Below are 25616 nucleotides of genomic sequence, written 5' to 3' on the forward strand. Positions count from 1 at the left end.
ACATTCAGCCAAAGTGTTGAAGCACTGTGTACTGTTTATTAAATATAATACAGATTTCTGGCCCTTGCAGCCGGACCGAAGCGGAAAAAATATCGCGAACAATGAACGCTCACAGGTAATCGTGGTGCGCTAACCTAAAGAGGCAACAAAACAGGAAAAGGGCAAATTGCCCTAAAGAGACCAGTTACACTGCCCAGTGTCAGAAATGGAAAATGAACAGTGTATACTGAACGAATGACACCAGTTACACAGTCTAGTACCTGAAATGGAAAATGAACAGTGTATACTGAACGAATGACACCAGTTACACAGTCTAGTGTCTGAAATGGAAAATGAACAGTGTATACTGAATACATGAAACCCATCAAACTGTCTAGTACCTGAAATGGAAAATGAACAGTGTATACGGAATATATGAAACCCATCAAACTGTCTAGTACCTCAAATGAAAAATGAACAGTGTATACTGAACGAAAGAGACCAGTTCCACAGTCTAGTGTCTTAAATGGAAAATGAACAGTGTATACTGAACGAAAGAGACCAGTTCCACAGTCTAGTGTCTGAAATGGAAAATGAACAGTGTATACTGAATACATGAAACCCATCAAACTGTCTAGTACCTCAAATGAAAAATGAACAGTGTATACTGAACGAAAGAGACCAGTTCCACAGTTCAGTGTCTGAAATGGAAAATGAACGGTGTATACTGAATACATGAAACCCATCACACTGTCTAGTACCTGAAATGAAAAATGAACAGTGTATACTGAACGAAAGAGACCAGTTACACAGTCTAGTGTCTGAAATGGAAAATGAACAGTGTATACTGAACGAAAGAGACCAGTTACACAGTCTAGTGTCTGAAATGTAAAATAAAGAGTGTATACTGAATACATGAAACCCATCAAACTGTCTAGTACCTGAAATGGAAAATGAACAGTGTATACTGAACGAATGACACCAGTTACACAGTCTAGTGTCTGAAATGGAAAATGAACAGTGTATACTGAACGAAAGAGACCAGTTCCACAGTCTAGTGTCTGAAATGGAAAATGAACAGTGTATACTGAATACATGAAACCCATCAAACTGTCTAGTACCTCAAATGAAAAATGAACAGTGTATACTGAACGAATGACACCAGTTACACAGTCTAGTGTCTGAAATGGAAAATGAACAGTGTATACTGAACGAAAGAGACCAGTTCCACAGTCTAGTGTCTGAAATGGAAAATGAACAGTGTATACTGAATACATGAAACCCATCAAACTGTCTAGTACCTCAAATGAAAAATGAACAGTGTATACTGAACGAAAGAGACCAGTTACACAGTCTAGTGTCTGAAATGGAAAATGAACAGTGTATACTGAACGAAAGAGACCAGTTACACAGTCTAGTGTCTGAAATGTAAAATAAAGAGTGTATACTGAATACATGAAACCCATCAAACTGTCTAGTACCTGAAATGGAAAATGAACAGTGTATACTGAACGAATGACACCAGTTACACAGTCTAGTGTCTGAAATGGAAAATGAACAGTGTATACTGAATACATGAAACCCATCACACTGTCTAGTACCTGAAATGAAAAGAACAGTGTATACTGAACGAAAGAGACCAGTTACACAGTCTAGTGTCTGAAATGGAAAATGAACAGTGTATACTGAACGAAAGAGACCAGTTCCACAGTCTAGTGTCTGAAATGGAAAATGAACAGTGTATACTGAACGAATGACACCAGTTACACAGTCTAGTGTCTGAAATGGAATATGAACAGTGTATACTGAACGAAAGAGACCAGTTACACAGTCTAGTGTCTGAAATGGAAAATGAACAGTGTATACTGAATACATGAAACCCATCACACTGTCTAGTACCTCAAATGAAAAATGAACAGTGTATACTGAACGAAAGAGACCAGTTACACAGTCTAGTGTCTGAAATGGAAAATGAACAGTGTATACTGAACGAAAGAGACCAGTTCCACAGTCTAGTGTCTGAAATGGAAAATGAACAGTGTATACTGAATACATGAAACCCATCAAACTGTCTAGTACCTCAAATGAAAAATGAACAGTGTATACTGAACGAAAGAGACCAGTTCCACAGTCTAGTGTCTGAAATGGAAAATGAACAGTGTATACTGAACGAAAGAGACCAGTTCCACAGTCTAGTGTCTGAAATGGAAAATGAACAGTGTATACTGAATACATGAAACCCATCAAACTGTCTAGTACCTCAAATGAAAAATGAACAGTGTATACTGAACGAAAGAGACCAGTTCCACAGTCTAGTGTCTGAAATGGAAAATGAACAGTGTATACTGAATACATGAAACCCATCAAACTGTCTAGTACCTCAAATGAAAAATGAACAGTGTATACTGAACGAAAGAGACCAGTTCCACAGTCTAGTGCCTGAAATGGAAAATGAACGGTGTATACTGAATACATGAAACCCATCAAACTGTCTAGTACCTGAAATGGAAAATGAACAGTGTATACTGAACGAATGACACCAGTTACACAGTCTAGTGTCTGAAATGGAAAATGAACAGTGTATACTGAACGAAAGAGACCAGTTCCACAGTCTAGTGTCTGAAATGGAAAATGAACAGTGTATACTGAACGAAAGAGACCAGTTCCACAGTATAGTGTCTGAAATGGAAAATGAACAGTGTATACTGAATAAATGAAACCCATCACACTGTCTAGTACCTGAAATGGAAAATGAACGGTGTATACTGAACGAATGACACCAGTTACACAGTCTAGTGTCTGAAATGGAAAATGAACAGTGTATACTGAATACATGAAACCCATCAAACTGTCTAGTACCTCAAATGAAAAATGAACAGTGTATACTGAACGAAAGAGACCAGTTCCACAGTCTAGTGTCTGAAATGGAAAATGAACAGTGTATACTGAATACATGAAACCCATCACACTGTCTAGTACCTCAAATGAAAAATGAACAGTGTATACTGAACGAAAGAGACCAGTTACACAGTCTAGTGTCTGAAATGGAAAATGAACAGTGTATACTGAATACATGAAACCCATCAAACTGTCTAGTACCTGAAATGGAAAATGAACAGTGTATACTGAATACATGAAACCCATCAAACTGTCTAGTACCTGAAATGGAAAATGAACAGTGTATACTGAACGAATGACACCAGTTACACAGTCTAGTGTCTGAAATGGAAAATGAACAGTGTATACTGAATACATGAAACCCATCAAACTGTCTAGTACCTGAAATGGAAAATGAACAGTGTATACTGAACGAATGACACCAGTTACACAGTCTAGTGTCTGAAATGGAAAATGAACAGTGTATACTGAATACATGAAACCCATCAAACTGTCTAGTACCTGAAATGGAAAATGAACAGTGTATACTGAACGAATGACACCAGTTACACAGTTCAGTGTCTGAAATGGAAAATGAACAGTGTATACTGAACGAATGACACCAGTTACACAGTCTAGTGTCTGAAATGGAAAATGAACAGTGTATACTGAACGAAAGAGACCAGTTCCACAGTTCAGTGTCTGAAATGGAAAATGAACAGTGTATACTGAACGAATGACACCAGTTACACAGTCTAGTGTCTGAAATGGAAAATGAACAGTGTATACTGAACGAATGACACCAGTTACACAGTCTAGTGTCTGAAATGGAAAATGAACAGTGTATACTGAACGAAAGAGACCAGTTCCACAGTTCAGTGTCTGAAATGGAAAATGAACAGTGTATACTGAACGAATGACACCAGTTACACAGTCTAGTGTCTGAAATGGAAAATGAACAGTGTATACTGAACGAAAGAGACCAGTTCCACAGTTCAGTGTCTGAAATGGAAAATGAACTGTGTTACTGAATACATGAAACCCATCAAACTGTCTTGTACCTGAAATGGAAAATGAACAGTGTATACTGAACGAATGACACCAGTTACACAGTCTAGTGTCTGAAATGGAAAATGAACAGTGTATACTGAATACATGAAACCCATCAAACTGTCTAGTACCTGAAATGGAAAATGAACAGTGTATACTGAACGAATGACACCAGTTACACAGTCTAGTGTCTGAAATGGAAAATGAACAGTGTATACTGAATACATGAAACCCATCAAACTGTCTAGTACCTGAAATGGAAAATGAACAGTGTATACTGAACGAATGACACCAGTTACACAGTCTAGTGTCTGAAATGGAAAATGAACAGTGTATACTGAATACATGAAACCCATCAAACTGACTAGTACCTGAAATGGAAAATGAACAGTGTATACTGAACGAAAGAGACCAGTTACACAGTTCAGTGTCTGAAATGGAAAATGAACAGTGTATACTGAACGAAAGAGACCAGTTACACAGTCTAGTGTCTGAAATGGAAAATAAAGAGTGTATACTGAATACATGAAACCCATCACACTGTCTAGTACCTGAAATGGAAAATGAACGGTGTATACTGAACGAATGACACCAGTTACACAGTCTAGTGTCTGAAATGGAAAATGAACAGTGTATACTGAATACATGAAACCCATCACACTGTCTAGTACCTGAAATGAAAAATGAACAGTGTATACTGAACGAATGACACCAGTTACACAGCCTAGTGTCTGAAATGGAAAATGAACAGTGTATACTGAATACATGAAACCCATCACACTGTCTAGTACCTGAAATGGAAAATGAACAGTGTATACTGAACGAATGACACCAGTTACACAGTCTAGTGTCTGAAATGGAAAATGAACAGTGTATACTGAACGAAAGAGACCAGTTCCACAGTCTAGTGTCTGAAATGAAAAATGAACAGTGTATACTGAATACATGAAACCCATCACACTGTCTAGTACCTCAAATGAAAAATGAACAGTGTATAATGAATAAATGAGACGCATCACACTCTGTCTAGCACCTGAAATCCTACGAACTCCTGCGAATTTGAAGTGGTCTCTCGCGATGGCACTGCCGTTGCAACCTTGTGTTTCTTGCAGTAACTTATATCCTGCTGTCCCTTCGTGCAGGTGTGAAAGAGCACTCCGCGCTGGGTAGTGGCCCCACCACGACCAATGTCCACGCACCTCCTTGTCCTCGGCCTGGGACTGAAATCTCCGCTCCTCCCATCCGTGCCACTGCCTACGAGGGAGGTGATTACATATGGTCGTTACAACTCCGGTGACGCATTCCTCATTCAATGCACGTGACACTGCCATTATTAGTACGGCAGCATCTCTGTGCGGTAGGCCACGCACATGCCAGAAAGTGTCTGCCATTCACGACTCATTAATTACCAGGAGGTTACATACGTTTCGCTCACAGAAACAACGCTCCTTTGCGCGCGCCATTACCGACAGGTCCCTTCCCGACCTGTCAATCTCACCGATACGGGGCACCAGGAATCCCAAATGTAACAACCCTCCAACGCTTTTGCGTGCTACTGTATACGTACGCTAAAGCATCCCACAAGTTTTTGGCTTGCGCTTCTACACCTACAACAAAGCCATACCCGTTCAAAAGGTTCCCGGCCATCTTGCCTCGCCGCGCGGCTACCTTTTTCACCGCCGAACAATCGCACCGATCGTGTTTCAAGTTGCGGCTTTGGCATTCCGACCTTTCTTTTATCTGCACGGACGAACCACCATGACGGGGCTGGTGCCCCACGCGCTATCGCACTTCCGCCCTAGTGCGGCCGCTCCACACCCGATGACGAGATAACCGCATCCCCGCGCATGCTCGCTTTCGGTCTTCTTCGCTTCCCTTCTAGCAGCACTCGCGGACGCCGACAAGAAACAGAGCCGCACGGTAGCCGAGTGGTTAGCGCGCCAGTTGGCAATGCTTGGGCGAATATCCCCACCGACCTTGGTTCGATTCCCAGCGCAGGCACAGCGGATCGCTGTCGAAAGAACTGCGGCTGGTGATCCCACCAGCGTCACAGCTCGGCCGCCGTGTGTGGAGGACAAGGGGAGGATCTGTGCTTTTTCGCACAGCTCTTCTTCTCGCTGTCCCCCGGGTATCCAGAGGGCGGATGCCCGTCGCTCCTGCGGAGGTGTCCCCAGGGGAGGAAGTTTCTTTTTTCTTTCCCATCGTTCCGAATTCGACGGAGGAGTGCGCACGGTGCTGCAGGCACCGCAGAAGTCCGCAGCAACCACACACTGACGAGACGTCCGAGAGACACCATGTACACACGCTCTTTTTTTTTTTTTACTGGACGTTTTGTTCCATGAACGTTCATGAAAAACAAAACGTCCAGCAAACAAAAAAAGAAGGGTACGTGATGCCTTTCGGATGTCTGGCCGGTGTTTGGTTGCTATTGCGGACTTCTACGGTACCTGCAGCAGCATGTTGATACTGAAATGCATCCGAAAACGCTACGTACGGTTTTTTTTTTAATGCACTCATATCCTGATGTTCAATAAAAAAAAAAGTGAAAAAGGGCGTACGCAGTGTGGCTCGCATTTCTGCCCAGTGTGTGCTTGCTGCGGTCTTTCAGGCACCTGCAGCAGCGTGCCCTTTCGTATCATAATATCTAGCACATTCATGAAAGTACGCACAATACAGCGGCTGCACTCCTCATTGTCTCTCTCTGCACTGTCAACATCTTCGTGTCTTGTATTGTTGCTGTATTAGCGCGCGCACTGCACAACGTAAAATTCACTAGCTCTAGTTATTGCTTTGCCAGCTGGTCCATATCGCCTTGCTACAACTGAGCAACGTAAGGTGCAGGCTGCAGACAATCATTGGAATTTACTCTCCTTGTGCGAATGGCTCACCACTTCCAATTATCACAGTCCGTTGCAACTGCCGAATTGATGGCCACTTGCCACAAAAGTCTGCGAGAATCCGGTAAGTGGAACCGTTAACACTTAGCGAGTCTTCTCTAATTACTGGCCTCCGTCTTGAATGCGCTACGTAGTTCTACATTGTGCAGTTCACGCGGTGCTACAGCAATATTGCATGTCACAAACATGGGGAAAGTGCAGAGAGAGTCGATGAGGACCGCAGCCACTGTAAACAATTTCCTTTTATGATGATCATTTTATATCGTTATACTAATAGGCATGCCGCTGCAAATACCATAATAGACCGCAGCGAGCACACATCAGAAAGACACTAGGCAGACCTTTTTTTTTTTTTTTACGGGACATCAGGATATGAGAGGATGCTAAAACAATTATCCAGGAACAAAAAACCAGACGCGTACGTCGCGTTTCCGGATGTCCGGTCGATGTACGCTCGCAGCTGTCCTCCACGGCACCTCCAGCACCGTGCCAATCAACGTCCTGCGGTCGCAATCAGTAGTTCCCCGCTGAATTCACTCATGCAGCGCAGTCGTCTCGCGTAAACCGTATCTTTGGTTTGGCCCGTGGAAACCCGTTTTTCTCGCGCCGACATTCCGCCGCTTCGATTTTGCACTTTCTGCATGTTTTAACCTTCATAGCAACTCCTTCGCTCTAGAGAAGCCTGCAGGCAGTGGTGCGCAGCTGCCGGGAAACTAGCAAAACGCGACCGCGAAGGATGTATATAGTGAGTGTTCAACTTCAGACTTTACACATCTTTTTTTCTTCTAAAATAGGCTTTCTGTGTTCGAAAAGCACTTTTTTCGCACTGTCGGCGGTGTAGTACATCAGAATGCAGCTACTACGTGCTATCTAGCAAGACGATAAACCAATATTCAATAGCTATCTTCTAAACTGTTACTGTTACGAACCTTGATTATTAAAGGTGCAGTGAAGAAAAATCTGAACACGTTCCGAGCATTGTTAGAAGCTGCGACTTATTGCCTTGTGTGGCCGATTTCTCTAATTCAATCGAATTAACGTCCGGCTCCCGCCATTATTTTTTGACTTCTCCCCCGTACGGTGGGCGTAGTCGACCAATGTGTGGAGTGCCTTCAGCCAGTCCCGTGGAAGCTTTGCTTTCGCTTTATTTTGTCTTTTTGGTTTCCGCGAATAAATAGTTTCATTCGCAGATAATATAGTCGCAAAATACGCGCGGACTATTTGCTACTATACTCCGTCTCACTACATGTTTGCAGCACTACGAAAGGTAGAGCTCTCTCGTCCAATCAGGATGGCGCGCACTACATTAGTGTGTTCCTACGCGCCTGTTGCTCGATCCACCTGGCTGGACATCAGGTGGCTCGTTCCATATAAAAGAAGGCGTACTGCTAATTAGCTTCTTTCTACATCTAGCAGGGGGCGCTTGATGTCTGTTTATTTCTGTACAGGCAGACGCCCGTTCCAGACGCACTGGCCCCACTTTTTCTTTTTTTTTTTCTGTCGCCACCTGTTTGTATCATTTCCTCTGTTGTCACGTCACAGTTATTTTCAATGTTCCTGCTATGTTTGAATGAATTTATTTATTCCAGCATGGCCACTACACTATTAAGCAAATGCAAGGGTCAAATGCAGGCCGGGGCAGCCGAATGTCGATGTTGGCGAAATGCAAAACCCCATGCGCTGCGTTAAAGTCAACGCACAAGCGGTCAAAATTAATCCGGAGCCGTCTGCTACGGTGTCTGCAATATCTCATGAGAGACGCTGCGAGGGTACTCCGACTTTCGCGCGTACGTTAGCACATTAATGGGGCTCATCACAACTCCACTCAACTCTGCTGGTTTGTGTCGTCGTCCAGGTTGACAACAACAGATGGTCCTTGGTCAACAGCATCGTCAATGACATGGTCCAGTTTCCTCATCCCATCTTCCTCACTAATAGCATGCTGCACGTAATTCTTCCATTTCTCAGTAGTCACTTGCATGATGCCTTGCCAAACCAGAGGCTCCACGTCTTAGAGCTTAAGCGTTTTGTTTTGACTGGCGACGAAGCCCTTGACATCGCTCCAAACAAACTCTATCGGGTTCGATTGGCAGTGGTAGGGTGGCAGGCGCACATCGAGACGGCCAGCAGCTTCGGCGCTGCAGTCCACACGGTATCGGTCCCCACCTGTGTTCACGTTGTTGCCAAGCTTCATGAGCTCGGCCTTCACCATGTCGCTACTCCACGCGACCCGTTTTCCAGGTCTATGTCTTTTTTTGAGGCTACTCATCCGCCGCACTTTATCCTGCTTCACAGAATGATGTGGCGCGTTGTCCATCGCTGTAACGCAGCCGGCTTCTTCAGGGACAACATTCGGCCCGCCTTCAACGTCTGCGTTGTCCACTGGTAAAGCGTTCGCTCGCTCACCTGAGTGAGTTTTACCCTCCTCTTGGTGAGCGCATTCGTACTTGAACTGCCCCCGTTCTCGACACGAAGCACTTCAAGAAGCCAACTGCGATGGTCTGCTTAGAAAAACAGCGCACTGTCGGTGTAGGGCACACTGACGACACAACCGACTCGGCCGGCGCCATGTTGGAAAATGGCGATGCATCACTACCTCGCAGCAAGCCTCCGCAGAGCTGTGTTCGTACGGGCTTTGTTAATTTTACCAGTGATTGAAGCACTCTATACCACCTAAATCTACCAGTCCACGTTATGGTTTGGTTTGGTTTATGGGGCTTAACGTCCCAAAGTGACTAAGGCTATGAGAGACGCCGTAGTGGAGGGCTCCGGAAATTTCGACCACCTGGGGTTCTTTAACGTGCACTGACATAGCACGGTACACGGGCCTCGAATTTCTCCTCCAAAGAAATTCAGCCGCCGCGGCCGGGATCGAACCCACGTCTTTCGGGCCAGCAGCCGAGCACCATAGCCACTGAGCCACCGCGGCGGCTTAGTCCACATTATGCTTTCAATTGCTGTGCTCATTGTTTGATTAATAGTCCTACACTGCTCAAATATTCCAGGGACTATTTTTTGTGTTCCTGCAGCCCTGATTGGACGAGAGTGCTCTGCCTTCCGTAGTGCTGCAAACATCTTGTGAGACGAAGCATACGTATTACTCCGCCGATGGCACAGCGGCAAGCCGCCACGGCACTGGGTGGCGCGTTGGTCGACTCCGCCCACCGTACGGGGAGAATTCAAAACAAAAAAAAAGGTGGGAGCCGGACGTTAATTTGATTTAATTAGGGAAATCGACCACACAGGGCACTAAATCGCAGTTTCTAAGAATGCGAGAAACGTGTAGATTGAGTTCCCGCGGCAAAAAGACGAGTTCAGATTTCGCTTCACTGCACCTTTAAGAGGCCTGCAACCCACAGTAGCATCCAAAGTTTTTACAATAATAACGGCTACCCTCAGCGCTGTGGCACAACAAGCGTTGTCTGTTTCGACGTCTTACATGCACTAGGGAGTTTGCTGTGCCTCCAAGCTTCTTGAAAGAGCGTGCATTTTGCCTCGATGTAGCCACGTAACTCGTCGAAATAGCCAAGATTTGTTGGCCCACACCGTCGAGGGTAAGCGTATTTTCGAAATTATAAAAACTGATGTAGAAATTACGATAGGCTACAGGGGTCTCAATAACTAAGCAGCCTACTAGTAATAGTTAAAAAGACAGCTAATGAGTATTTGTTAATCAGCCTGCTATTTAGAATGTGTTAGCTGTATTCTGATGTAATACTCAGCTGACAATTCTAAGCCGAAAAAAAGTGTTCTAACTCATTACTTTTATTTTTAAGAAATCCTGTACTGTTTTCGGGGACACACCCTAATGGCCTAGCCTTCTGAAACATTTTCTGCGTACGGTCGTCCACACACCTGCTGAGAGCACTTGCATCATTTAGCTCGGGCCTAGGACCGGAACCAGACCGGGGGAGGTTTCGCAATACATTCCGGCCTGTATGTCTGCGCAGCAGTCAATGCAAAAACTGTGCTCATTTCTTTTTCTTTTTTTATTACAATTATAACGTTCATCCTGCCTTCAACTTCGAATTGCTCACGCAAGGCAACCCTCGGAATACAACATCAGTCTCTCGTACTTTTCATAACACTCACTCTTCACCGAAAGCACACTTGTGCAGTTTTCGAGAATTCAGTTCGGAGCTGACACTTACACTCACCCGATTATTCGGGCCAGTTGCTATAGCATTTTCGAAATGTAAACGTTACCTTTGACAGAACGAGCACTCGGTTTCCATTACTTATTCTTCAGGCGGGAAAAGCATTTGTAGCATGGTGTTAGTAACAACTTTGCTTTCAAGCAAAAAATGAAGTGAAATCAGCTCTTTCCCGGTTGTTGGTTGGGTGGACGATTAGGTTTTCCGTGATTTGCTGAGGGTGTTGTCCAGAAGGGGGGGGGGGGGGGGGGGGGCTTGGGATGTATCTGCCTGTGTTTGTGGAGGATAGCCAGCAGTATACAACGGGCTTCAGACAGTTCTTGTAGAGTGTTACGGACCCACATGCGGAGGAGCCTGTTGGTTGAAGTCCCTTGAGGCGGATTTAGGCCCGATTTGTCATCAGCATCAGCCTGACTACGCCCACTGCAGGACAAAGGCCGCTCCCATGTCTCTCCAATTTACCCTGTCCTTTCCCAGCTGCGGCCACCGTATTACTACACATTTCTTGATCTCATCCTCCCACTTAACTTTCTGCAACCCCCTGCTGAGCTTGCCTTCTCTTAGAATCCACTCCGTTACCCATCAGGGCCAGCGGTTATCTTGCCTTCGCATTACATGCCCATTTCTGCCTCTTGATTTCGACTAGAATGTCATTAACCCGCGTTTGTTCCCTCGCCCGCTTCCGATTTGTTAACGTCACGCCTATTATTTTTCTTTGCATAGCTCGCTGCGTTGTCTTTAAGCTGAACCCTCTTTGTTACCCTCCACGCTTCTGCCCCATAGGTGAGTACCGGTAAGATACATTGGTTGTAGACTTCTCTCTTGAGGGGTATTGGTAAACTGCCATATGCGCTTCACCTCATTCTTATTCTTCTAGTTAGTTCCCTCTCATGATCATGATCAGCTGTAACTACCTGCCCTAAACAGCCATATTTTCTTCCTGGACGGTTGGGTATAACTCATTGATCATACTTTGCAGTTCATACTCTGATCGACTTAGCAAGGCAATATCATCAGCGAATCGCAGATTACTAAGGTATTCTCCGCTAAATCTTATCCCCATCTGTTCACATTCCGGGCCCCGGAATACCTCCTGTAAACATGCGGTTAATAGCATAGGCGAGATCGTCTCTCCCTGTCTTATTAGCACGTTTACGATGTGGGAATCCTGGCTTTCCGCCGTCGCCTTTGCGCGGCCTTGCCGGCCTCCCGCGTTGTTTCTCCTCTTTCCCTTGCTCCCGCCTCAGGCGGTGGAGAGGCGGCTGGGTGACTAATCACTGTCATTTAGCCACAGCTCCGCTCCGGCTCGCCAAGGGCCTTTGCCATTGGCGCCTTTTGGCGGGAATTCGGGAACCGCTTTGGGCGGCCGCGCGCCGCGCGACCGTCCGAGCGGGGCCGAGAGAGAGATCCCTCCGAGACAGCGAAAGGTGCGTACGTTACTGTTTCTCCCTGCCGGCCTTTGCCGCTCGGACCAGTGCTTACTCGAGCTCGCCCGCACGTGTCCTCTGACCTGCAGCGGCTCGAGCCTGTCCAGCGGGGTCCAGCGACCTCAGACAGGCGTACCTTGCGTTGATTGCCCACTCTCTCTCGCAACCGGCCCAACGGTCGACACGAGAGGGAGATCACAGCACTGCCGCGGGGACATTCTCCTGCAGCGGCGTGCTAGCGGCGCGCAGCGGAGCCTTGCTCCTCGCGCGCCCCCGGGACGGGGTGACTATTGGGTGTTTGTGTACCTGCTGAAGGAAGACGTGAATAAACGTCTCCTTTGTGAACTTGGAGGCCTATTTCTTTGCGGAGGTTGAGTTCGCCGCATCGGTGTCCCAGTGTGTGTGTGGTGACGGCTGATCGGGGCCCTTGGCTCGCGCGAAGCTCGAACCCGCGGTGGGTGGTGGCCTGTGTCCACTTAGAAACCCACAACTCTTTCCTCTTCTATCTTTGTGAGGTGGAATATAGGGCAGTGAGTATACCATTCTGCTAATCACGAATGCTTGTTTGGAATTTTTTTGATTAGCCTGATGCTTTGATGTGTCATGACCGTGTGTTTGGACAAACGTTCCCAGATGCGGAGTTTCTGTACCTCCGATACTGGGAGGCCGTCGACCGTCACTTGTATAGAGGGTTTTCCCTTTTTGTGACGGCCCGCAGTCGGGTGGAGCAGCAGGATTCGGTCAACGAGTGTTCAAGGCATATACAGGCCACGCAGTCCGTACCGCTTCCGCTTGGAGGCTTTCCTCCATTTCGCCGGCATTTTGCCGTGGTTTGTCTGTGTAGGAGTGGGATCCGCTCTAATTTTCGGCCCATGGGTATGGGAGTGGTGTCGAAGAGTAGTGGAGATAAAACTCAGCCTTGAGATGTGCCCCTGCTTTCTAGAGCTAACGAGGGGGATTGTGTGGACCCAAACCATATCTCCGCCGTCCTGTTACTCATAAAGGCGGTTAAATACGCGTGTGTTCTAGCCCCTACACCTCAGTAAGATAGTGCGTTTAGTTTGGTTTCGTGCGTCTGCCGTGTCTCAGGTGTAGAATTTCTTCTGAGTAGGGGTGTGCGAATATTCGAAATTTTCGAATATAATTCAAATATTATTTTTTTATTAATCGTGTTCGATTCGAAATCCACATATTCGTGTTGTTTCGATTATTCGACACGACGCGAATATTCGTATCTAGCCGAATATTCTACTGCGAGCACCGGCGTTCATTTCGGTCCGCAAGTTCTATCGACAGAGACATAACAACATGGCGGCGCCCAGAGCAATGCGTAACGTTGGGTTCTAGGCACTACAGTTGGGCCATGCAGTAGCTGACTGCACTGGTGAACTTTTTTGTGGCTATACCTGCGAAGCTGGTATAGTCAGAGCAGTGCACGAAATACCTCTCAATACGAGCCAGTTCAGTGCCAATTGAGAGGGCATTTTCTGTAGCTGGAGAAGTTGTTTCAGCTAGAAGGGAACTACTTCTGCCTGACCAAGTAGAGCAGCCGACAACCTTTTATGTTCATCCCAGCAACGCGCTTTTGTGCTTATGGCAAGCTAGCCTTGATCAATGCTGTGTCCTAGCCACAGATATTTTCACTCTTCTAAGAACAGTGCTCGAGACTGATACTTTTTGTGCAGCCACACGCACCTTTCGTGCTCATTTCATCACTGATAGTTGAACTGTGATGTTCTTGGGTGCTCAAATAAATGTTTTGTAGTGGTTAAATGTGTCTGTCCTTGATTATTCGTGTTCGAATCGTATTCGAAAAATTTGACATTCGCACACCCCTACTTCTGAGATTTGAAGCATCACGTCCTGCGTCGTGTACAGTTTGCTTCTAAATCCCAGCCTCGCATGGGGGAAGAGGCCGTGTTTTTGCATGTGGGTTTGGAAACGGCCGAGGATAGCGTGTTCGTACAGTTTTCCTAGGCACGAGGTGACCGACATGGAACGGAGGCTTGCCAATTGAACTGGTTTACCTGGTTTTAGAATAAAGGTGACCTTAGCGTAGGTCCATTCCGGGAGGGGGTGCCCCTCTCCAGTGTTCATCGAAAAGCTTGGTTACGGCTTGAACCAAATTTTCGTCCAGGTTCAGTAATGTTTTGTTGGTGATTTTATCCGCGCCCGGCGCCGACATGGTGCGCAGCTTGTGCATACCTACTCTCACTTCCCTTGTCGATATGTCTTCGTCAAACACGGGGTTCAGAGGGCTTGAGTATTTGAGGGGTAGGCTTCTAGCTGTGGTTGTGAGATACCCGTCTTTTAAGTTTTGGATCAAAGCGCTGTCTTCCACATTTAAATTCTTGGCGCTGCGATTTACTTTACGTTGTTGGGAGTCTTTAGTGTTTTATGCTTCTAAGAGGCAACGTAGAAGCTTCCACGTGTTTTTCAGTCCCAGATTTGCAACCGCATGGAAGCAAATCCAGATTTGCTTCCATGCAGTTGCAAATCTGGTCCCACTGTTGACGGGTTAGGTGTACTGCGTGTGCTTCAATCTTTTTCCTAAGGCTGCTATCCTTAGTTTAAGAGGCCGTGTTTGTTTTTCAGCCATCTTTTTTGCATACTGGAGTGTGCTTCCCACATGTGGACAAGTCTGCTGTCCACGATTTTCGTTTCCCGATTACTCGGGATGTGGCACTTCCGACGTCCTATGTGAGTGCATTCACCCAGTTTGCAAGCTTCTCTATCTCAGTAGTGGATTTCTTCCGGAGATTCCTGAATTTATCCCGGTCTGTGATTTTTAGTGTCCTTTTTCCAGAGGGAGAGATTGACTTCAGTGCGGAAGTTGTTTGAATGTTGTAGTCGTCGCTGCCTAGGGAGGTCTGCGTGTTGGTTCACAAACACTGTGCGATGTTTTTGGTGATCGTGGGATTGGGTTGGTGTTTAGCTGCGCGCTGTTGTGTATCGTTAACGGGTTAGGCCCTCATTTTGCAGTAATGTCCAGTGTTGCGATTCTTTTCTGCACTTTTGCTTGTAACCCCAGCTTACGTTTCTTGCGTTAAAATCTCCTCGAGTTCTTCGCGCGGTTGTTTAGCACTTTTGTAATAACCGCAAGCGGAGGGGGCGAACGGGGGGGGGGGCTCCGCTGCTTTTTGGCGCGCTGTACGTGTTGAGGATGAACAAGCTGGGGCTTCTTCTGCTTTGGGACGGAGGGGGAGATGCAACGGTTTGTCTGATGTTGCCATCAGACCTCGGGATGCATCGGGCGGTTGGTGTGTGTGTAGTGTTTTATGGCGCACAGGCAACTAAGGCCATCATGCGCCAAGCATACGGTGTTACGAAAATTTTTCCGCTGAATTTTATAGAAAAGTGAAGAATCATCGGTGGTGTAGGGGGCCTAAAACGTTAGTGCGACCTAGTGAACACATAGGAAAGAATTTCTAGAAATGGCTAATATTAAAACCTTTAAAGGGGGTTGGACACCTCAGCAGCTATCCTTGTTGTCTTGTTTTGTTAGCAGGAATTGGTCCGTAAGGTGTGTGTGGCCTATTCGGAGATGACAGAGAACCACTTGCTTGAAACGTTCCTGCTGCACACATGACTTCCATTCACCCTAAAGCTATCTTTACCAAGCGCAGTTTGCTATTTACTTCGTTTTTCCAAGGCGAATGCCCTTTTTTTTTCTTAATTTACGTTGTACTAAATTCGTGCAATCCTTAAATGGTATACATTGTTTATTTTGTCTTCCCACAAGCTTCAGCAGCGCACAAATCTGCTCTGTCGTTGCCTTTCATTCTGACATGACTGGGGACCCAGCATAATTTTGTCTTTTGCTATGTTGTGAATGGCGTCACCCAGTGACGGAGTGATTGCACTTCTAGAGTGAAGAGATGTCAGTACCATTAGGGGGCCTGTGTAAATAATACTGTTCGTGAGATTCTCGTTTACTATTTTTCCTGCAGCTGCACAAATGTCAGGACAGCGCCCGTCCTGTGTTTTTCGTGTTCCTTCTGTCCTCGTTCCGTAGCGCTGTTGTGAATCTATTTGTCAGGTAATGTGTCCTGTATATTGAGATTCTGGCATATCTCTTCGAATCGCAATACCAGTGGCCAGGTAGCTTGCGGTTTGTGGGTAAATAATATTCAACAACGACATTTCGCCACAACTGGATAGTATATATGTTTTGGTAGCGATTCTTTTGTATTCAAGGGAGGTTTCATTTATTTCTGCACAGAGGTTGACTATGGGAGTTGTTCTGTATGCGCCACATGAGAGCGCTAGGCCTCAGTTTTGTACTCGATCCAATTTTTACGGCATGACAGACCTGCCCAACCGTACAGTGAACCCATAATCTAATAAGGAACGTGCCAAACTGACAGTTGCAGGCGGAGTGCTCAGGCGGTCGCATTTATGATAAGGACATCAGCTTTATCTTGTTGTGTTTTGATGAGAAAGTGGTAGGAAAGGTGATAACTCAATCGGCTGGTGATTCGGGCGTCTGTCATGTTAAGGGTTCCCCTCTTCGACAGGCCGTGATTGCATATAGCAAATCTGCGAATTAAGCCTGCCGTTAATTTCGGTTTCCTTGTCTAGGAGTTCTATATGAGGGTGGCACCCAAAGTGTCTTGTATATATAGAGGCCAAGGATTCCGAGTCTGTTGGCCAGGGGTGTGTCGCAGTGTATGCGTAGAACCCGAGGAAGTTGTCTGATCACGTGGAGTGATCATTTGAATGGAACACACTTAAGGCCCATAAAGGTCAGTTTCGAAGTGATAATATCAATTGTATATTGTAAAGTATTTTATGCCTCTCCTATGGAGCCTTTTGTCGTCCATGAAGTGGTGTCGTAGGTGTATAGTGCCGCGCGGAGGTCAGGTATGATAGTGGGCTAACGCTATTTTCAGTAGGAGGGAGCAGAGAACTGCACCTTGTGGAGTGTCACCTTTATTAACCCTCCCAATCCAGAACACTCCACAAGGTGCAGTTCCTGGCTAAACAACTCACCAACATACCTGACCTGGATGGGGACGGATGGTATAGTGCTGGCTGGAAAACATGTTCAAACAGTTTTTTCACGCAACTGATGAGGGAGACAGGGCAAAGGTTTCGGAGGATGACTGCCTTGCTGGGTTTGGGGATAAAAGTGATGTGTGCATGTTTCCAGGTGGAGGGCAGCGCTCCATCAGTTCCTAAAGTGAGGTGTCGTCAAGGTTGCGGAGGACCTTGTGTGTCATGTGGTCTGGTCCGGGGGCTGTTGGGCGGCGTATGGTAATCAGTGATCGTTCGACTTCGTCAAGGGTGTTGTCCTTGTCGAGGTTCGGATTAGGCCGAGGGGGCCCAGGACAAGTGATTCCGTCCCAATCGATAGAATTGTTTTCGCAGTGCATATGTCTTGTAGAGTTCGGTTGATGTCAGTGCCCTTTTTGTAGATCAAGGTAGCGAGACGGTTCTCGCAATCACAAAGAGAACAAGGAAGAGGAAAGCCTCAGGGTGCTTGCCAGCGTTTCGGCAAGAAGACTTCGTATGGCCCAGGTGAACAGAAGCCCCCTTCCCCTTCCTTGTTCACTTTGTGTCTTTTGTAGATCAAATTGAATAATCTTCTTGACTCGTTTGCTGGGGGTGTGTAAAGCTTGCTCAATCCTACTCGCCCAGGGAGCTGGTTCTGGCGCAAGATGAGAGCCAAGTTTCTCTCGCTCTCAGAGGAGTTGAGTGCTTTGGGTTATTGGAGTTTAACGTGCCAAAGCGACTCAGGCTATGAGGGACGCCGTAGTGAAGGGCTCCGGAAATTTCGACCACCTGGGGTTCTTTAATGTGCACTGACATATCACGGAAGAGAAGAGTGGGGAAGAAATATTTTGGTTTTGAATGTATGGGTAGTGATAAAGATGGGGAGGTTGCTGCCGAGATAATCTGCTAAGACACCATGTGGCTTAACCAAGACGTACGGGCTTGCATATGTAAGCAAGGTCACCGAGGGCCCGCATGTAACACGTGCCGATTCTTGCGGGTGTGTTTAGGTTTGTGTCGGTGTACTGTTGATAACTGGTAAGGTTTAAGGAGTGAGGATGGCTGTGTGATGTGTGGGTGCTGTCACCGAATAACATTTAAATGGGTTATGACTGCGTTTTTCAGACTCATTTTGTTCGCTATGACTCTCGGAACAACTGGGAATGAGGTCATTTGGTGCAACGAGTAATTTGTAATTGAATTTTTAAAACTTGTGCTGTACCGTGTGGTAGTCAGGTAAGACTAACGCGCTCGCGATTCATGACGCCGTGAACCAACGCTCACGTGCTTTCTCTCAACTGAACGAGTGAACTGCGCACTCCTCGTAACGAGCGTAGGGGAGTGGGTGGCTCGCTGTTCGGGATAGGAGTGCTGAGGGTAAAGGGGGGAGTGACGGCAGGGGGACAAAGGCAACAGAGGTCCGTGTCCTTCCCTTTTCTGTCTACTGCCGATCTCGGCGGCTTAACTGTAATGTGTCAAGGTGATTTTGCATCGGTTTTCCACCAGACGGCGGCGCTGTCGGGGGAGGGGCTTAGAGTCAACTTCAAATTGCAATTTTTAGCTAAAATGCCCACGTAGAGCCCTGCTTCTTTTTTTAAGTATGCATAAGAACGGTCGTGGCTAGAACGCCACGATTTGTTGGGAGGTCATAAATGACCCCTTTAATGTACAGGTTGCTTGTTCCTGCGTAACTGCGTTTGGTGTGGAATTCTTCTGTCTGAATGTATTGTTCGACTCCTTGGTGAGTGGTATATGGTGTACGTGACGGTGGAGATGAGCCTGTTGGTTGTGAATGGCCTCTTGGGGGGGTTACGCTTTCTGGACGACGTATACCTTCGTGCGTGTCCTACTGACATGCACTGACGGATGACTATGTGAGCAGCCTATCCGTCAAGCTCACCAAGACAGCACAGGCATAACTGTGTGTGCCCACCCTCCGCCATTCCTAGAAAAGCTTTTCCCGCCAAAAAAATAAAACGGTTGAAAGTAATCGCTCGTTCTGTTTGTCGTCTCTCTGCTTCAGGCCTTCCTGTCAAGGTTATCGCTTCACTTCAAGAATCACACACAAGCATGATTGCTCTCTCAGTATACCAAAAACAGGTTTCCTTGTGATACTTCATAAATATCACGGCTGCAACACCGCTGTCGCTGTATGCATGAGGAGCACATACTATAGACATATAAAAAAACTGCGCTTTCCGCAGTCCTGTTGCTACTCGCCCCACTCTCAGAGTTTGTGCTTCGTCTACAGACCATTCAGTAAACTGTGCTGCATTCTTGCGCGGCCTGAAATGAATGATGTGCTCACCGTGTGCTTGTCTTCGGTGAGCTCTGCCATCCGAAGCTGCACTTGGAGCTACGTGGAGAACACGTCCAGCACCTCCAGGCATCCAACGCCGCGCTCGTAAACAGTCGTGTCCTGCGCAAATTCGTTACGGGGGCTTCAAACAGCAGCCCTGATGTCACACTTTTCCAGAGCACATGGTTAGCGCGGTGCGAGCAACGGCGAGCCCCTACTGCAGCTGCGTCGGCGCGTCTTTCCAGTAATGCAAGTTTGGATAGCTTCGTGGCTTGTATACTATAAGTAGCACTTGAGAGAAAACGCTCGTTCTGTCGTCGTCTCTCTGCCCCAGGTAGTTTTGTGAAAATTAGTCATTCCATTGCAAAAATCACACTGAAGAGCTTGATTGGTCCATCATTAATACACAAAAAATGGTTGCCTTGTGAAAGTTCATAAACATATGGTTACAACACAAGTGTGACAGTACGGGGAGCGCATACTAAACGCATCCAAGAAAAGATGTCAGGGTTTTAACTTGGTTAAACCTACTAGTGCGAAAGCTCTAGTTTTTGCCTATACCAAGTATTCTTTGGTCCCAATAGGCTAAGGTCAAATTTCGGGTGTGGCCCGGGTCATACTTTGGAAATGCCTCAATTCAAATTTGGAGGTCGCCATCGTGTTTGGCTTGGTCAATTATGGTTGGACAAAGATTTTGGTACAAAGTTGAGTGAAACCGTGGGCAGGGTGTGTGCCTCATGTAGGGCATTTTTGGTCAAAGAGAAATACGCTCTGTTTAGCGTTTGACCTTTCGCCACATCCGTGCGCAGTGCGCATTTGTAAGGAGGGGTACATAAGGCGCGCTTCCCCATAGAACAGGCGCAGACACTCGCCATAGAAGGAGAAGAAAAAGCAACAGTCGGACGGCGCAGAAACACCCTGGCCAATCCCCCCCCAATGGGTATGTGCCATTAAGCCTGAGGACATCGTCATCATCATCAACACCGATCCAGAAGTGGTAGCTTGGGAGTTGGCTGAAAAGCAGCGAGAGCTTTTCGCTTTGAGATATCCAGGCTTAACCTTAGCTAAGCCACAGCCAAATTTTTTAGTCGGTGTTTCGCACTAAAATTTCACTCTACGCTGTCCTGCTTTTACTCGTCCGACTGTACGTGCTCGTGCTTCGTCTACAGACCGTATAGCTGTGGGTGCGGCATTCTCGCGCGGGCTGAAATGAGTGAGCTGCTCACCGTGTGCCTGTCCTCGGCGACGGTGAGCTCTGTGCCGTCCGAAGCCGCACTTGGAGAACGCGTCCAGCACCTTCAGTCATCCAACGCCGCTTTTGCGTACAGTCGTGACCTGCGCAAGTTCATTAGGGGGGCTTGACACAGCAGCCTCTTGGCAGCCATGACGTCACACTTTTTCACAGCACGCGGTTAGCCCGGTGTCACCTACGGCGCGCCCCTGCTGCAGCTGCATCGATGCGTCCTTCAAGTAGCGGAAGCACGGATAGCACAGTCACCTGGTGTACTATATGGTAGCTGGCCACTTCAATCTGCTGCATTGCAATATGTAGTTCTGTGACCGGCGAAACAGGACGCAGGGGGTATTTGCTCGGATAAAAATTGTTGCAAAAGTTAATTAGAGTGTGCCTCCACCGTGTAACACATCGTGTGTGGCGCTGACGAGCTGTGATACCCTTTCGAAAGGATAGCAATCTCTAGAGGGCATGGGTCAGTGCGGCACAGCTATCTCGATCGACATAAGACACTTTCCGAAAACGACTTTCTTTGCTCGGACCATTTCGTCAACGTCGGCTGCAGGACAAGTCTCACACTGTTGAGGACCCTCGGAAAACATCATTGAAACGAGAGCACTTCAAACCTGATGCTGGGCCTTCCAATTTCTCAAGAATATTCGACTAGTTGTACGCTTCGGAAGAACAGATGGAAAGAAGTGCATGCTATTTCATCCATTAGTGGGGCACAAGCGAAAGCCCCGTGAACCAGCGTTGATTCCTCTCCCGCAGGGGACACTGCAGTGGCCGATCATTTATCATTGGACACGTCTCGGAATCCTCTCAATGTCCATCACACTTGGCTAGCAGCCTACTTCCTTGATAGGAAATGGTTTGCATACCATGCTAATGAAACTAAATAGGACGACCATTGGTCAGATGACTTCGCAACTCTTTGGCCACCGTGCACGATCACATATGTTCCATTCGCTAAATACGCAACATACCCCGGCTAAATATACATGTATGCTGTGAGGGCCTACTTTTGCGACAGTTTTGCGTTGGATGCAGTGCTTTAAATGCCCACAACGTGCTTTCGACGATTGACGCCTCTCGCGGCGATTGTTTTTAGCAGGATCACCACCTCGAAAAAGCGTTGGCGTATTCTGTTCGAGCTGAGAAAGGTAAATCCCAAATTTTTCTCCGTGTAAGCATGCCATGTGCAAATTCTATTTATTTTAAGCTGGAAGACAGGTTTGGAAGCGGCACCCGGCTTATTTCTCCTGGGCTGGCGGGGTTTGTAATCGCCTCTATGCAGGTGGCGGGAATGAATCGCCATTCGATGTTGCAAGCGTTCTTGAAAGGAAAAAAAAAATCACAAGTCACAAAATCACAAATCAATCTAGCGCTTGCGGGTCGATGGTCATGTCATTATGTATTGAAAAAAAAAACAGATAGCCCTAGAAAAAATTACTGGCTGTGCTCCAGGAAGAAGGGTGGCAAAGCGCTGAGGGGAAGTCGTGTTAGTTAACTCCTGCGATGCTTGCTCAAAACGAGGCTCAACAAGCGTTGAAAATCAGTGACGGCGTCAAGGGTACGCGACGGGCAGCGGCAAAAACAGTCACGCAGGCACCATGCCTACGTAAAAATTAATTCTCCGCTCCTCCCCAGTAAAAAATTTTCTGCCCGCGTTCCCAGTTAAGTATTATTAAGGAGAATATTTTTTACCTATTTGAGGACTTAAAAGCGTCGCAGTCCTGCTATCACGGAAATAGTTAGATAACGTGATCACATCAACGGAGCAGGACGCTGCTGATTGGTTTATGATTTGGTTTTATGGGGTTCAACGTCCCAAAGCGACTCAGGCTATGGGGGATGCCGTAGTGAAGGGCTCCGGAAATTGCGACCACCTGGGGTTCTTTAGCGTGCACTGACATCGCACAGCACACAGGCCTCTAGAATTTCGCCTCCATCGAAATTCAGCCGCCGCGGCCGGGATCGAACCCGCGTCATTCGGGCCAGCAGCTGAGCGCCGTAACCACTGAGCCACCGCGGTGGGGCAGGACGCTGCTGAGTACGCTCAGCATTTTGTGTGCAGTAAAATTTGTTCAAAGTGCTTACATTATACTGGTACTATAATTTGGAGAACACTACTGAGTACACGCTGTATTTGGTCTGCATAGTAATATTTGTTCATTGTGTCTAGAATACATTGCCACTATAATTTGGCTAAGATGTGTTGCCATAAAGGCTGCGACAGCAGTTCCAAGAATGTGGAGCTCTCGATCTAGAGTCGGCATATTTACTCTACGCAGGAGTACACTGGCTTCAGGACCCCTACCCCGCCTGCTGCCTGGACCCCGGACAACACGACTGCTGACTGTGATCCTCAGTGGAACATGGTTGACGAAGAGAAAGTGGAAAACCTGCTGGAGCATCTGGCGTTGCTGGTCTGAAAGCCTTCGTGGCTGGACGGTTCCGGAGGCTATTCCCTACATCGCGGAAATTCCAAGCTGCACAGGATGCGTCGAAGAATTCACTGCACAGCTAACTGACAGGGAAGGTTTGTTTATGTTTACTGAGGACTACCTAACAAATGTCATGGGTATGAGCTTAGGGATGGCTCTCAAGGTATGCAATGTGGTGAGGTCACTGATAGAAAACCCGGCATAGGTTTCGCGACTAGTTTAACATCATCTGCATGAAGACATGACCACCGACCTTATGGAGCAGGACATCAGCAATACTTCATGTGTGACCCATGGAGACTGGGATGCAGCAGGACATCAGCATGCCTTCATGTCTAATCTCGGAGATTGGAGGGCTACAAAATTCTCACCATTTGCACTGTGTCAGCGTTGCGCCTTGAGTGAATGTGTCTCATGCAGCGTGTCAGCTCTCGCTCCACCATTTTCGCCAAAATGAACAGGTTTGTTTTGCATTTGTCTCCTTTCTGGCACTGCTCGTCGATATTGGCTAGAATACCCATTCCCAGAGGAACTGGAACTCAGTCACCAGCTGCCATATCTGATAACGAAGCAGTGTTGGGAATAACGCAGGGTTACTGGCAATGGGTGCTTGGTACTAGGTCGCTGGATACTGGGAGGTAAGTGCAGCATTTATGAAACATCGAGGTCTGTGCTCATTAAAGAGACAGTATATTAATTACTGACTGAAACACGTGTCATGAGATTATATTCGAAAAAAAAGTACCATGATGTAAGAGTGGAGCAGTGCCATATCGGAGGAAACAAAAATATATAATTTTAATTTGGCATTGAAAAACGCCTAAGAGCGATGAAGCCTTTCCATTATTGGTGTACCCACCACGTGACCGTATCTCCGAGATGTGCACTGTTTGGACCGGTAACCACGGTCTTCTAGAACGTCAGTGTCCACACGACGGACCGGAGCACGGGAGAAAAGGTCACGTGAGTGATGTGCCGAGTGCGACAACACACCGAGGGAAGGAAAATTCTAGGAACTGCTGTCCTCTTCGCTCATCTCGCGCTGCCCTCTATTCGCGAGCAAACTCAGCGTAAGGGGGCACTGTGATGTCTGGCGGCTCACAACAACGTGACAGCCTGTTGAAAAGGGGTGTGAACGTGGACGCGATCATCGTCATAATAAATGTATTGCTACACTGGGCAAGATGATGTATTTGCAAAGGTCCGTACGTGGTCTGTGGATGTGTCCATGCATATAACTGGTCGCTTTGAAAATGTATTGCTGTTCCTGGCTTGCGATGAAATTCGCGCTGGTTTGTGGAAAGCGGTCACGTTTTTGACGGTGAGCGCTTAATTCTGACGTGCTCTAGAATCCCCATGGGCACTGAAGCCGAAGTTGTGACATTATTTGCGGGACAGATCCGCATATGAGATAGCGGTCTGACTGAGAGATGCATTTACGGAGTCAACAGTAGAGTAACCAAGGTGTTCCAGCTGTGTCCCCAATAGATGGAAGTACGTCAGGACGGTGTTCATTCATTCCCACAGATAAGGACCTCGGTGATTTTGCCATCAATGAGCATGAAAGCCAAGGCGCCGCGCTCGCCAGATGTTCTTTCACTCTTCGCGCTCTCTTATGTGCCGCGTTGTTGCCGCTAAATTTTTCGTTGCAATTAGCAGTAGAAAAAATTCTTCGAGTCGAATGCTAATTATGCTCTCAGTAGCGAATATGAAGCTACCTTTGGCGAAAAGGACAGCAAATAATTCAGGGGCACTTTGACTGTCTAAAGCATAGTGTCGAACCGGAACCGAACCTGAACCCGAAACAGGAACAGAACCCGAATTTTCACCCGAAACCGTAGCTGAACCGAACCCAAAGCCTTGCCATTACTGGTGTACCCACCACGTGATCGTATCTCCATGAAGGTGGGTCCAGACGTGCGGACCGAATCGCGGATGGTACGCGCGCGTCAGCGCGGTTATCGTGACACGTGCATCCGGGAGTCGGTCTGAACGTCGGGCATTCACACGAACGCAGCGGACAATCCGCGCATACTCTCGCCCACAGCGGGCTTGCGCTGTTAGCGTGGCTTCGAAAACTCAGCTGCCGAGAGTTTAAACATGAACGCCGAACGAAAACGTCGTCTCGCCGCACTGGTTGTCGCCATTAAAGCGTCTGAGGGCGAGAAGGAAGTTTTCGCGTCTAAAACGGTTATGTTGGACAAAGTCAAGGTTGGAAAAACAGTGTTTGGCCATGCAGGACCTGCTGTACGAGGAC

General features: G+C 47.0%; 1 protein-coding gene across 1 annotated transcript in view; it reads left to right on the forward strand.

Annotated features, from left to right (window-relative positions):
• Window positions 1–5065, forward strand: part of LOC149358329 (uncharacterized) — a 63938-nt gene extending 58873 nt beyond the window's left edge. The window contains exon 4 of the mRNA XM_089570384.1: window positions 5049–5065. Coding sequence (XP_089426510.1) covers window positions 5049–5054 — 6 coding nt within the window. The 3' untranslated portion in view covers window positions 5055–5065. The remainder of the gene's footprint in view (window positions 1–5048) is intronic.
• The last annotated feature ends 20551 nt before the right edge of the window (window positions 5066–25616 follow it).

The sequence above is a fragment of the Amblyomma mixtum genome, chromosome 2, assembly GCF_055824585.1.
Source record: "Amblyomma mixtum isolate Tamu chromosome 2, ASM5582458v1, whole genome shotgun sequence".
Classification (NCBI taxonomy): Eukaryota; Metazoa; Arthropoda; class Arachnida; order Ixodida; family Ixodidae; genus Amblyomma; species Amblyomma mixtum.